General features: G+C 42.7%; 1 protein-coding gene across 1 annotated transcript; it reads right to left on the bottom strand.

The window, feature by feature from the left end:
* Positions 1-1,360: 1,360 nt before the first annotated feature.
* Positions 1,361-14,362, bottom strand: LOC139420650 (eukaryotic translation initiation factor 1A, X-chromosomal). The gene is made up of 7 exons (XM_071170858.1): positions 14,207-14,362; positions 6,025-6,108; positions 3,567-3,670; positions 1,989-2,039; positions 1,802-1,883; positions 1,488-1,579; positions 1,361-1,391 (listed from the first exon to the last, which is right to left on the bottom strand). Exons 1-7 carry the CDS (start codon positions 14,220-14,222, stop codon positions 1,386-1,388), a joined length of 435 nt encoding a protein of 144 aa, XP_071026959.1. The 5' UTR covers positions 14,223-14,362; the 3' UTR covers positions 1,361-1,385.
* Between the last annotated feature and the right edge of the window lie 1,054 nt (positions 14,363-15,416).

Raw genomic sequence — 15,416 nt, 5'->3', positions numbered from 1 at the left:
CCAGTGATATTTATCTAGGCTAGTCCCATACACTGTATGTGTTGTTGCCAACTCCTCTATAGATGCCAAGCCTTGCATGACATCTTAGGCATGACAGTAAAGGAACAGAGGAATTGACTAGGGCAGCAACAGGCACGTTCATTGTCATGAATCTTGCCCTGGAGGTAGAACTGAACAATTTCCACTAGATCGTGGATAGGCAACTCCAGTCCTCAGGAGCCTGATTGGTGTCACAGCTAAAATACCTGACTCCAATAAATCATCTAATCATGATCTTCAGTTTAGAATGCAATTAGTTTCATCAGCCATGTATGCTAAGGATGGAGAAAAATTGTGACACCACTCCGGTTGCCGAGGACTGGAGTTGCCCATCCCTGCACTAAATTAACCAACTGCAAAGTAAAAATTGTCTATATCGTAAAAATGTATGAAAACAAAACAGTGCTTTTTGGTCTTAATCAAAGGTTTGAGTCAGGCATTAGGGTTATGACTTTGTGGCTGTGCCAGCTAGTGACCACTGCAGTGCTGCCTCCACGGCAATATTCATAAATTCCAAACTGCGCAACACTGGAGCACCAGGCTAGTTAGCAGCTAGCTGTTTTCTCTGACAGACAGGGAGGTGTCACAAAGCAGGACCAAGGAGATAACAGATAAATAACATTCCATAATATTCTAAAATAAGTTAATATTTTCTAGAAATAGGTATGGAATAATTGATGAGACAACCCATATTCAAGAATAGCTTAGGAAAATAACCCCATCTAAAAACATTTTTTTGAATTACCTTAAAACGAGTGATGCTTTGTGACATCCCTCTGGTAGTGGATCAAAACAAACATAAAACCAACAGACAAACAAACAAACAAACAAACATGGGTAAACAATAGAAAAATACAGACACTGTTGAAAAACAGAAGGGGAGGTAGAGCCTTCAATTAGGCTTTGATCAATACAAACAAATCGTTCTGTAATTGCAAAATGTCATCGGAATACAATATCGAATTAAACAAACATTTCAAAGGATACAGAGGCAACTTCAGGAGTAATGTGTTTCGTAATAAATAAAAAATCATCCAAACTAATATAAAGAGCAATGTTCACTTTCAACTACAATGATACAGAACGCAAGACCAAACATAAAATGGTTTATCTTTTTATTGCGAATCCAGAGATTCTGTACTTGTAAGTAAATTCCACTCTGCGTGAAATTGATATAAATACATTAAAAAGATAACGCAAGAGATTGTGAGTAGCTGCAGTCATGGTATCAATGAGAAATTGGGAGGGTCAACCTTGAAATTTGGTGTGTGTGTGTGTGTGTGTGGGGGGGGGTATAGAAGTCCTGTGTTGATTTTCAGCAAACCATACCCTCTGGTAGAAAGTCCTTAGATCTGAAGGAAGAGAGGGGGAAAGGAGAAGAGGGAATTAAAAAACACTTCTAAATTTAAACTTTCAGAAAGCAATACAAATATAGATTTAGCACCTACATCATCAATGTCCTCGTCATCATCTCCAATGTCATCGAACTGGATGTCTTCATCGTCCCCAGGACCGAAGGTGTCGGTCTCGTTGATCTTGGCTAAGAGAGGGAGGACATAGAAAGGGGAGGTATCAGAGAGTGAACAGGGTAGTGCAAACAAAACAGAAATTGGACAAGAAAGAGCAGTCAACAGTGGATGTCATGGTCTGTGTGCCTCAATCATTTCAACTAGCTTCCTTTCCTTGTTTCCTCTCCTACATGACCACTATACAAACCCCATTAGCTGTTACCGTAGGGACAGCTACTCTTCCTGGTACTCACCGTGCTCCGGCAGTTCTCCATAAGCCTTCAGACTTCTGGCCTCATCTGCATTGTACTTCAGGATCACATCAGCTTTGTTGTCCTATAGGGGAGAGAGAGAAACCCAAACCTCTTTTTATGATACAGTGACGAACAAACAGACTCACACCCTACAACAACTGCAGTGGTATGTTGCTGGTCATCTCACCTGGTAATCTCTCAATCCCACCAGGATGATATCAGACGTGTTAATCCACACCTGAAAGAAGAGAGGCGAGAAACGCAAGAATGCTTTTGAGGAATTAATCAGATGAATGGATAACAATCTAAAGGTTTGGTTAATATACAGTGCATTTGGAAAGTATTCAGAACCCTTGACTTTTTCCACATTTTGTTAAATTAGCCTTATTCTAAAATGGATTAAATCAATTTTTCCCGCCCTCAATCTACACACAATACCCCATAATAACAAAGCAAACAGGTTTTTAGAATGAGTTAATAAACTAAAAATAAGAAACAAAAATACATTATTTACACAAGTATTCAGACCCTTTGTTATGAGACTAAATAAATTGAGCTCAGGTGCATCCTGTTTCCTTTGATTATTCTTGATGTTTCTACAACTTGATTGGAGTCCGCCTGTGGTAAATTCAATTGATTGAACATGATTTGGAAAGGCACACACCTGTTTATATAAAAGTTCCCACAGTTGACAGTGCATGTCAGAGCCAAAACCAAGCCATGAGGTAGTTTGTAGAGCTCAGAGACAGGATTATGTCCAGGCACAGATCTGGGGAAGGGTACCAAAACATTTCTGCAGCATTGAAGGTCCCCAAAAACACAGTGGCCTCCATCATTCTTAAATGGAAAAAGTTTGGAACCACCAAGACTCTTCCTAGAGCTCGTCGCCCGGCCAAACAGAGCAATCGGGGGAGAAGGGCCTTGGTCAGGGAGGTGACCAAGAACCCGGTGGTCACTGACAGAGCTCTAGAGTTCCTCTGTGGAGATGGGAGAACCTTCCAGAACAGTCTTTGCAGCACTCCACCAAATCAGGCCTTTATGGTAGAGTGGTCAGAGGGAAACCACTCCTCAGTAAAAGGCACGGCAGCCCGCTTGGAGTTTGCCAAAAGGCACCTAAAGGACTCTCAGACCATGAGAAACAAGATTCTCTGGTATAAAGAAACCAAGATTGAACTATGTGGCCTGAATGTCAAGCGTCATGCCAAGCCAGAGCTCGGACTTGAATCAAACATCTCTGGAGAGACCTGACAACAGCTGTGCAGTGACGCTCCCCTCCAACCTGAGAGAGCTTAAGAGGATCTGCAAAGAATGGGAGAAACTCCCCAAATATAGGTGTGCCAAGCTTGTAGCGTCATACCAAAGAAGACTTGAGGCTATAATCGCTGCAAAAAGGTGCTTCAACAAAGTACTGAGTAAAGTGTCTGAATGTCATATTTAAATGTTTTATATTTGTAATAAATTAGCAACATGTCTAAACCGGATTTTGCTTTTTCATTATGGGGTACTGTGTGTAGATTGATGAGGATTTTTTTTTTTTTTTAAATACAATTTTAGAATAAGGCTGTAATGTAAAATGTGGAAAAGGTCAAGGGGTCTGAATACTTATCGAAAACACAAATTAAATTCATTAGATACACTTGAGTCCATACAGTGTAACAGTTGACAGTCCATAGTGAAAAAAGCTTTGAGTCGGCATCAGTCAGGGTTTCCTCTGTTTCAGTGTGATGGGTGTGTGTGTGTGTGTGTGTGTGTGTGTGTGTGAGACCTTTTTCCTGAGTTTTCCTCGGATGTGGCAGAGCCGCTTCACTCCATCAAAACACATGGCTTCCAACCTCCCATTACCCAACATCTTAATCACCTGGGCATACTCTACAGGAGAGAGAGACTCAACATCACCGGAGAGGGACACACCTGCATACACTATGTACTCTACAGGAGAGAGACTCAACACCACCGGAGAGGGACACACCTGCATACACTATGTACTCTACAGAACCGGAGAGGGACACACCTACATACACTATGTACTCTACAGCACCGGAGAGGGACACACCTACATACACTATGTACTCTACAGCACCGGAGAGGGACACACCTACATACACTATGTACTCTACAGCACCGGAGAGGGACACAACCTTCAACCTACAGTTGAAGTCGGAAGTTTGCAGAAGCTTAGGTTGGAGTCATTAAAAAATAGTTTTTCAACCACTCCACACATTTCTTGTTAACAAACTATAGTTTTGGCAAGTCGGTTAGGACATCTACTTTGTGGATGACAAGTCATTTTCGCAACAATTATTTACAGACAGATTATTTCACTGTATCACAATTCCAGTGGGTAAGAAGTTTACATACACTGAGTTGACTGTGCCTTTAGACAGCTTGGAAAATTCCAGAAAATTATGTCTTGGCTTTAGAAGCTTAGAGGCTATTTGACATTTGAGTCAATTGGAGGTGTACCTGTGGATGTATTTCAAGGCCTACCTTCAAACTCAGTGCCTCTTTGCTTGACATCATGGGAAAATCAAAAGAAATCAGCAAAGACCTCAGAAAAAAATGATAGACCTCCACAAGTCTGGTTTACCCTTGGGAGAAATTTCCAAAAGCCTGAAGGTACCACGTTCATGTGTACAAGCAATATAACGCAAGTATAAACACCATGGGACCACGCAGCCGTCATACCACTCAGGAAGGAGATGCGTTCTGTCTCCTAGAGATGAACGTACTTTGGTGCGAAAAGTACAAATCAATGTCGGAACAACAGCAAAGGACCTTGTGAAGATGCTGGAGGAAACAGGTACAAAAGTATCTATATCCACAGTAAAACAAGTCCTATATCGACATTAACCTGAAAGGCCACTCGGCAAGGAAGAAGCCACTGCTCCAAAACCACCATATAAAAGCCAGACTACGGTTTGCATCTGCACATGGGGACAATGTACTTCTTGGAGAAATGTCCTCTGGTCTGATGAAACAAAAATAGAACTGGTTGGCAATAATGACCATCGTTATGTTTGGAGGAAAAAGGGGGAGGTGTGCAAGCCGAAGAACACCATCCCAACCGTGAAGCACAGGGGTGGCAGCATCATGTTGTGGGGGTGCTTTACTGCAGGAGGGACTGATGCACTTCACAAAAGAGATGGCTCATGAGGAAAGAAAATGATGTGGATATATTGAAGCAACATCTCAAGACATCAGTCAGGAAGTTAATGCTTGGTCACAAATGGGTCTTCCAAATGGACAATGACCCCAAGCATACTTCCAAATTTGTGGCAAAATGGCTTAAGGACAACAAAGTCAAGGTATTGGAGTGGCCATCACAAAGCCCTGACCTCAATCCCATAGAACATTTCTGGGCAGAACTGAAAAGTTTTTGCAAGCAAGGAGGCCTACAAACCTGACTCCGTTATACCAGCTCTGTCAGGAGGAATGGGCCAAAATTCACCCAACTTATTGTAGGAAGCTTGTGGAAGGCTACCCAAAATGTTTGACCCAAGTTAAACAATGTAAAGGCAATGCTACCAAATACTAATTGAGTGTATGTAAACTTCTGACCCACTGGGAATGTGATGAAAGAAATAAAAGCTGAAATAAATCATTCTCTACTATATTCTGAAATTTCACATTCTTAAAATAAAGTGGTGATCCTAACTGTCCTAAGACAGGGAATTTTTACTAGGATTAAATGTCAGGTAATGTGAAAAACTGAGTTTAAATGTATTTTCTAAGGCGTATGTAAGCTTCCGACTTCACCTATGTACTCTACAGCACAGGAGAGAGGGGTACACTGCTCCCACTGAATATAGACTGATGTATATTGCTGATCATTACGTTTGAATGGCAACACCTTCAATGCAATACGTCTGCTCTAAAACAGGGCTCTAGTTTTATCTGCAATCCAGAACCCTGGACAAAAGAGAGCTGCATATTCAATCTAGAACACTGTTAGGAGCAGTTAAGGTATTCTACACAGGGAAGAGACTGGCAGTTGTTATTTTACAACATTAAAAATGACTCTTATTTTAGAGCTGGTGTAGGTGCAGGCTTTTTCTTCAGCCAAAGCAGTAACACACCAACTAATCAACCAATCATGTCTTGAACAAAGACTTGGTTTGTTTAATCAGCCATGTTACTGCTTTGCTGGAGCAGAAACCTGCACCTCACACAAGCCCTGGCAGAGACCCCTGCACTCCCCCATCACCCTCACTCCCTCCACTCACCCTGCCCATCCTCTTTGAACACCAGCTCTCTCTTCTCTGACTCGTTCTCATTCTTTCCACGTCTACGATTCTTTCCTCCCTTACCTGGAGATAGGACAGAGAGAAAGAAATTCCGTCAGACCACTTTTAGTAATTTAGCAGACACTCTCATCTAGACTGTATGAAGTGCCTTCAGAATATATTCACAGCCCTCAACTTCTTCCACATTTTGTTTGTCGACTCCCGAGGCCGTACAGGAGTTGCAGCGATGAGACAAGACTAACTACCAATTGGATACATCGAAATTGGAGAGAGAAAAAGGGGTAAAAAAAAAGGTATAGATAAAAATAAATAGTGGCATGAGGAATAAATACAGTGAATAACATGGCCATCTATATATGGGGAGTAGAAAATAACATGGCTATATACAGAGAGTACCAGTACCGAGTCGATGTGCAGGAGTACGAGGTAATTGAGGTAGCTGTGTACTGTACATATACAGAAGCCACTCTTGCGTTGTCTTGGCTGTGTGCTTAGGGTCATTGTACTGTTGGAAGGTGAACCGTCGCCCTAATCTGAGGTCCTGAGCACTCTGGAGCCGGTTCCCATCAAGGATCTCTATACTTTGCTCCGTTCATCTTTCACTCGATCCGGACTAGTCTCCCAGTCCCTGTTGCTGAAAAACATCCCCACAGCGTGATAATGCCACCACCATGCTTCACTGTAGAGATGCTGCCAGGTTGCCTACAGATGTGACTCTTAACATTCAGGTCAAAGCATCAGACCAGGGCCTCCCGGGTGGCGCAGTGGTTAAGGGCGCTGTACTGCAGCGCCAGCTGTGCCATCAGAGTCCCTGGGTTCGCACCCAGGCTCTGTCGTAACCGGCCGCGACCGGGAGGTCCGTGGGGCGACGCACAATTGGCCTAGCGTCGTCCGGGTTAGGGAGGGATTGGTCGGTAGGGATCTCCTTGTCTCATCGCGCACCAGCGACTCCTGTGGCGGGCCGGGCGCAGTGCGCGCTAGCCAAGGTTGTGCCAGGTGCACGGTGTAGCCTCCGACACATTGGTGCGGCTGGCTTCCGGGTTGGATGCGCGCTGTGTTAAGAAGCAGTACGGCTGGTTGGGTTGTGTATCGGAGGACGCATGACATTCAGCCTTCGTCTCTCCCGAGCCCGTACGGGAGTTGTAGCAATGAGACAAGATAGTAGCTACTACAACAATTGGATACCACGAAATTGGGGAGAAAAAAGGGGTACATTTTTTAAAAAAAAATTAAATAAATAAATAAATAAAAGCATCAGACCAGATAATCTTTCTTTTTTCTCATGGTCTGAGAGTCTTTTGGAAAACTCCAAGTGGGCCTTTTGGAAAACTCCAAGTGGGCCGTCATGTGCCTTTTACTGAGAAGAGGCTTCCGTCTGGCCACTCTACCATAAAGGCATGATTGGTGGAGTGCTGCAGAGATGGTTGTCCTTCTGGAAGGTTCTCCCATCTCCACAGAGGAACTCTGGAGCTCTGTCAGAGTGACCATTGGGTTCATTGGGTTCCCTGACCAAGGCCCTTCTGTGTTCTTGGACCTTCAATGCTGTTCAGAAATGTTTAGGTACCCTTCCCCAGATCTGTGCCTCAACACAATCCTGTCCAATCAATTCAATTTACCACAGGTGGATTCCAATCAAGGTAGAAACATCAAGGATGATCAATGGAGGCAACTGAGCTCAATTGAGTCTCATAGCAAGGTCTGAATATGTATGTTACATTTTATTTGCAATAAATTTGCAAATGTCTAAACCTGTTTTCGCTTTGTCATTATGGGGTATTGTGTGTAGTATGCTGAGTATGATGGACTGGGCCATACGCACAACCCTCTTTAGCACCTTGCGGTTGGAAGCCAAGAAGTTGCCATATCAAGCAGTGATGCAGCCAATAGAGATGCTCTCGATGGTGCAGCCTTAGAACTTTGAGGACTGAGGGCCCATGACACATTTTTTCAGCCTCCTGAGGGGGAAGAGCTGTTGTCGTGCCCTCTTCATGACCATGACAGATCGTTAGTGAGGTGGACACCGAGGAACTTGAAGCTCTCAACACATTCCACGATCAGCTCTTACTGGTGTTGCCAGGTCTCTGACCTACTCCCTATAGGCGGTGTCATTGTCATCAGTGATCAGGCCCACCACCATTGTGTTGTCAGCAAACTTAACGGTGTTGGAGTCACACGGCCACACAGTTGATGGTGAACAGGGAGCACAGGAGAGGACTAAGCACGCAACTCTGAGGTGCCCCCCGTGTTGAGGGTCTGCGTGGCAGATTTGTTGTTGGCTATGCTCACTACCTGTGGGCGGCCCATCAGGAAGTGCAGGATCCAGTTGCAGAGGGAGGTGTTCAATCCCAGGGACCCTCGCTTAGTGATGAGATTCGAGGGCACTATGCTGTTGAACGCTGAGCTGTAGTCAATGAACAGCATTCTCACGTAGGTGTTAATTTTGTCCAAGTGGGAAAGGGCAGTGTGGAGCGCAATAGAAATTGCATCTGTGGATCTTTTGGGGCAGTATGCAAATTGGAGTGGGTCCAGGGTGTTTGGGAGGATGGGGTTGATGTGAGCCATGACCAGCCTTTCAGGGCTACAGATGTGAGTGCTACGGGGCGCTAGTCATTTAGACAGATTACCTTGGCGTTCTTGGCACAGGGACTATGGTGGTCTGCTTCAAACATGTAGGTATTACAGACTGGGTCAGGGAGAAGTCAGTTTATACACCTCCTGGTAATCCGTATGTCCCTATGGCCTTGTGAATGTTAACCTGTTTATCTTCTTATGGTATAGGGGACGCTTGCGTCCCACTTGGTCAAAAGCCAGGGAATATTCAGCGCGGCAAATTCAAATAAAATGATATAAAAATCAAACTTTCATTAAATCACACATGTAAGATACTAAATTAAAGCTACACTCGTTGTGAATCCAGCCAACATGTCAGATTTTAAAAAGGCTTTTCTGCGAAAGCATAAGAAGCTATTATCTGATGATAGCACAACAGTAAACAAAGAGTAGCATATTTCAACCCTGCAGGCGCTACACAAAACGCAGAAATAAAATATAAAACATGCCTTACCTTTGACGAGCTTCTTTTGTTGGCACTCCAATATGTCCCATAAACATCACAATTGGTCCTTAATAATCGATCAAATTGAAGACGGGTCTATCTGTTTTCAATAGAGGACGAGAGGAAACTAACGCTACTTTAAGTCTTGCGCAACTCTCAACAGTGTTACCCATTTCCTAGATGGCCGTACTTCTTCATTGCACAAAGGAATAACCTCAACCAAATTCCAAAGACCGGTGACATCCAGTGGAAGTGGTAGGAACTGAAAACAAGTGCCTAAGAAATATAATTTCCCAATGAGACCTCACTGAACAGACAGACCTCAATTTTTTTATTTATTCTGAACGGTTAGTCCTCAGGGTTTTGCCTGCTATATACGTTCTGTTATACTCACAGACATGATTCAAACAGTTTTAGAAACTTCAGAGTGTTTTCTATCCAAATCTACTAATAATATGCATTTCTTATATTCTTGGCATGAGTTGCAGGAAGTTGAAATTGGGCATGCTGTTTATCCAAAAGTGAAAATGCTGCCCCCTATACCGTAAGAAATTAAAGGGCTTACTCACATCAGCTACTGAGAGCTTGATCACATAGTAGTCCAGAACAGCTGGTGCTCTCACGCATGGTTCAGTGTTGCTTGCCTCGAAACGAGCATAGAAGGCATTTGGCTCGTCTGGTATGCTAGCGTCACTGGGCAGCTCGTGGCTGTGCTTCCCTTCGTTGTTTGTAATAGTTTGCAATCCCTGCCACATCTGACAAGCGTCGGAGCCAGTGTAGTAGGATTCGATCTTAGTCCTGTACTGACACTTTGCCCATTTGATTGTGTCGTCGCAGGGCATGGCAGGATTTCTTATAATCGCTGAGGTTAGTGTTCCACTTTGCGCAAAGTTCAGATGTTGCCTGTAATCCATGCCTTCTGGTTAGGATATGTACATACGGTCACTGTGGGAATGACGTCGTCAATGCACTTATTAACAGGGGCATCAACCGTCATTGTAACCGCTCATCACGAAGTGGTAGGCCGTCACTGTAAATAACAATATGTTCTTAACGGACTTGCCTATTTAAATAAAAAGATTAATAGTATTTTATTTGTTTAAACAATTAATGAAGCTGGTGACAATCTCCTCAATGCCATCGGATGAATCCCTAAACATATTCCTGTCTGTGCTAGCTAAACAGTCCTGTAGCATAGCATCTGCTTCATCAGACCACTTCTGAATTGAGTGCGTCACAGGTACTTCCTGTTTGAGTTTTTGCTTGTACGCAGGAATCAGGAAGATAAAGTCTGATTTGCCAAATGGAGGGCGAGGGAGACCTTTGTATGAGTCTGTGTAATAGTGTTTAACATTATCTTTTAATTACTACCTCATCTCTGTTCCCCACACATACAGATAATTGTAAAGTCCCTCAGTCGAGAAGTACATTTCAAACACAGATTCAACCACAAAGACCAGGGAGGTTTTCCACTACCTCGCAAAGAAGTGCACGTATTGGTAGATGTTTATTTTTTTTTAAAAGCAGACATGAAATATCCCTTTGAGCACGGTGAAGTTATTAATGACACTTTGGATGGTGTATCAATACACCCAGTCACTACAAATATACAGACGCCCCTCCTAACTCAGTTGTCGGAGAGGAAGGAAACTAGAGGTCGACTGATTAATCGGAATGGCCGATTTAATTAGGGCCGATTTCAAGTTTTCATAACAATCGGTAATCAGCATTTCTGGACACCAATCACGGCCGATTACATGGCACTCCACGAGGAGACTGCGTGGCAGGCTGACTACCTGTTATGCGAGTGCAGCAAGGAGCCACGGTAAGGTGCTAGCTAGCATTAAACGAATCTTATAAAAACAATCAATCTTAACATAATCACTAGTTAACTACACATGGTTGATGATATTACTAGTTTATCTAGCTTGTCCTGCATTGCATATAATCGATGCGGTGCCTGTTAATATATCATTGAATCATAGCCTACTTCGACAAACGGGTGATTTAACAAGCGCATTCGCGGAAAAAGCACTGTTATTGCATCAATGTGCACCTAACCATAAACATCAACGCCTTTCTTAAAATCAATACACAAGTATATATTTTTAAACCTGCACATTTAGTTAATTTTGCCTGCTAACATGAATTTATTTTAACTAGGGAAATTGTGTCACTTCTCTTGCATTCTGTGCAACAGAGTCAGGCTATATGCAGCAGTTTGGGCTGCCTGGCTCGCTGCGAACTGTGCCGACTATTTCTTCCTAACAAAGACAGCCAACTTCGCCAAACAGGGGATGATTTAACAAAAGCGCATTTGCAAAAAAAGCATTATGGTTGCACGAATGTACCTAACCATAAACATCAATGACTTTCTTAAAATCAAACCATAGAAGTATATATTTTTAAACCTGATTTAAAAATCGGCTTTCTATTGCAAGACTTGAAAATGGCTGTTTAGCAATGATCAACAACCAACTTGACAGAGCTTGAAGAATTTTAAGAAGAAAAATGTGCAAATATTGTACAATCCAGGTGTGCAAAGCTCAGAGACTAACCCAGAAAGACATTCTTAAGGCTGTAACAACAAACTCAATAAATGTGCATTTCTAATAACATGTTGTTTTAACTTTGTCATTTTGGGGTATTGTGTGTAGTTGGTGAGAAAATAAGCAACATTTTATCAACTTTGAATTCAGGCTGTAACAACTAAATGTGGAATAAGTCAAGAGGTATGAATACTTTCTGAAGGTCCTGGAAGAGTATTTAACTACAATAGCTATGTAAGGTAAAGGTATTGAGTTTTCCCTTGACCTGTGATTATTGAGCCCAATAGCTAGCTAACCTAAAAAAAAAAATATTTTTTTATTTTACCTTTATTTAGCCAGGCAAGTCAGTTAAGAACAAATTCTTATTTTCAATGACGGCCTGGGAACAGTGGGTTAACTGCCTGTTCAGGGGCAGAACGACAGATTTGTACCTTGCCAGCTCGGGGGTTTGAACTCGCAACCTTCCGGTTACTAGTCCAACGCTCTAACCACTAGGCTACCCTGCCGCCCCCAATAAACTCAGCAAAAAAAGAAACGTCCCCGTTTCAGGACCCTGTCTTTCAAAGATAATTCAAGTAACTTCACAGATCTTCATTGTAAAGGGTTTAAACATGGTTTCCCATGCTTGTTCATTGAACAATAAATAAATAAATAAATAAATAAATAATGAACATGCACCTGTGGAACGGTCGTTAAGACACTAACAGCTTACAATTAAGGTCACAGTTATGAAAACGTAGAGCACTAAAGAGGCCTTTCTAATGACTCTGAAAAACACCAAAATAAATATGCCCAGGGTCCCTGCTCATCTGAGTGAATGTGCCTTAGGCATGCTGCAAGGAGGCATGAGGACTGCAGATGTGGCCAGGGCAATAAGTTGCAATGTCTGTACAGTCAGACGCCGAAAACAGCACTACAGTGAGACAGGACGGACAGCTGATCGTCCTCGCAGTGACAGACCATGTGTAACAACACCTGCACAGGATCGGTACATCCGAACATTACACCTACGGGACAGGTACAGGATGGCAACAACAACTGCCCGAGTTACACCAGGAACGCACAATCCCTCAATCAGTGCTCACATTGTCCGCAATAAACTGATGCTGGACTGAGGGCGTGTAGGCCTGTTGTAAGGCAGGTCCTCACTAGACATCACTGGCAACAACGTCGCCTATAGGCACAAACCCACCGTCGCTGGACTAGACAGGACTGGCAAAAAGTGCTCTTCACTGACGAGTCGCGGTTTTGTCTCACCATGGGTGATGGTCAGATGCACGTTTATCGTCGAAGGGATGAGCGTTACACCGAGGCCTGTACTCTGGAGCGGGATCGATTTGGATCTGTTATGGTCTGGGGCGGTGTGTCACAGAATCATTGGACTGAGTTTGTTGTCATTGCAGGCAATCTCAACGCTGTGCATTACTGGGAAGACATCCTCCTCACTCATGTGGTACCCTTCTTGCAAGCTCATCTTGACATGACCCTCCAGCGTGACAATACCACCAGCCATACTGCTCGTTCTGTGCGTGATTTCCTGCAAGACAGGAATGTCAGTGTTCTGCCATGCCCAGCGAAGAGCCCGGATCTCAATCCCATTGAGCACGTCTGGGACCTGTTGGATTGGAGGGTGATGGCTATGGCCATTCCCTCCCAGAAATGTCCGGGAACTTGCAGGTGCCTTGGTGGAAGAGTGGGGTAACATCTCACAGCAAGAACTGGCAAATCTGGTGCAGTCCATGAGGAGGAGATGCACTGCTGTACTTAATGCAGCTGGTGGCCACACCAGATACTGACTGTTACTTTTGATTTTGACCCCCTCTTTGTTCAGGGACACATTATTCAATTTCTCTTAGTCACATGTCTGTTGAACTTGTTCAGTTTGTCTCAGTTATTGAATCTTGTTATGTTCATACAAATATTTACACATGTTAAGTTTGCTGAAAATAAACGCAGTTGACAGTGAGGGCGTTATTTTTTTTTTTGCTGAGTTTACCATTTTAGGCAGTGATGTGAACCCCAAATTCCTCTCTCCCTGTATCATAACTTACAAGAGGAACATGTGTTATAGCAACATGTGACGATGTTTTACAGTAATACAGACCGCAGATAAGCCATATGGCCTACTACAGCCAGTACTTTAAACTGTCCTGTTAAATTCCTTCAGGCAAGTGTAACCAGTTGACTGGGGTGTGAATGGGTGTTGTAAGCTGAATAAATAACGTTATCTACCATCTAAATGCCTGTGTTAGTATCGTGAGTGATGAGCAAACCGGTTAACTTAGTTAGCTAAACGACAGAATTATATTAATTTGCTCCACTTAAAAAATACAATATAGCGAGCTGGCTGCTGTAAACTTCACTTAGCTAGCTTGTACGTACCATTACTTCTGAACATGAACTCTAGCTAGTTACTGGTTAACTAGACATTATGCTGGTTAGAAGGTTACGGTCTTTGATTCAATTGTGTCACGTTTTCAATGCGTGTAGCTAGTCAGAGATGCCGGACAGAGATAGCCACACATTACGGGAAAAGACGGCAATTCTAACGCTTTACCTTTGTTCTTGGGCATATTTTTTTACAGCTCAGATCTTCTTTTCGTCCAGTGGTGATGTGTTGTCGCTTACTGTTGTATGAACAATATTGAATAAGAAAAACTGGCCAATTTCTCCCTACAGAATTCACGTAAAACCAATTCACCGCTGGTGTACCGGTAAACGCATGCGCATGTCATTTCCTACAGAATTATACAGTTTTATTTACACATGGTGAAACAGCAAACCACTGAGATAACTGCAGCTATGCCAGCACAGTTGATTTAAATTCTATTTTGTGCTAGCTAGCTACTGTCTTTCTTTGATTATATCAGTTTCGGAAGGGGCATTAATAGTACACGTTTAAATTGTATTATGTTAATTTGAAAATATATGTGTAAATGTAGAATGGGCGAACTTTCTTGGCAATGTGAATGTACCAGACACAGTGGAAACATATATGGAATGTATTTTACTAATATTTTAACATATTCATACGCTGGAACTGTGTACGTGTTTAGAATAATCAAGCCAATCAATTCAATATACATTTTATGTATTAATACATTTGAGGAAAATAATATAGCCTCCTCGAGTAAATGGTCGTTCAGTAGAAACACTCCACTACAGTAGGTGGCGACCGTGCGCCTATTCTGTTACAAAAACATAAGAAGTTGCAACCTCCTAGCTATTTTTGCAATCCATTAATTAGCATTTTAGTACCTGAAAAATATGATTGTACACATATTCACCACTGTTCAAACGGCATAGACAAATAGAGAGAATGTGTAAAGTCCACGTGCGGATATTAATTATTGACAACACTGTAGACAGCTTAGCCACAATGCTAACTTGGTTGTTGTTGCTAACAGTTGGCTAGCAAAGAGCACAACAATTTGGGTCAGTGGTGACGACAAAATTAGTAGCTAAAGGTATATCAAATTTGGCTCTGTTTCATGTGAAAATAACTGGCTAAAGAAAAGCACCAAATGGAAATCCATAGATGCATTGTTAGAGGATGCGCCAATAAATCGGACGCAATTATTCATTACAGTTTACCAGAGGAGCCACAGAGACGTCAACAGTGGCTACAGTTTATTAATGAAAGCAACTCGGGAGAGAATATTCCAGTTGTGTCCCGTTTATGTGGCGACCACTTTACAGAAGAGTGCTTCACAAAACTTGATCTCGGTTTCACCACGAGGTTAATATTAAATCTTGACGCAGTCCCA

This window comes from Oncorhynchus clarkii, chromosome 11, assembly GCF_045791955.1.
Source record: "Oncorhynchus clarkii lewisi isolate Uvic-CL-2024 chromosome 11, UVic_Ocla_1.0, whole genome shotgun sequence".
Lineage (NCBI taxonomy): Eukaryota > Metazoa > Chordata > Actinopteri > Salmoniformes > Salmonidae > Oncorhynchus > Oncorhynchus clarkii.
This window is presented reverse-complemented; position numbering and strand designations above follow the sequence as displayed.

Excerpts from the sequence above, each read along its gene's own strand:
- LOC139420650 (XM_071170858.1), bottom strand. Across the intron at positions 3,671-6,024 it reads GTTCAAAGAGGATGGGCAGG|AGTATGCCCAGGTGATTAAG; the intron begins GTGAGTGGAGGG and ends TCTCTCCTGTAG. Across the intron at positions 2,040-3,566 it reads GAGGAAAACTCAGGAAAAAG|GTGTGGATTAACACGTCTGA; the intron begins GTCTCACACACA and ends CTCTTCTTTCAG.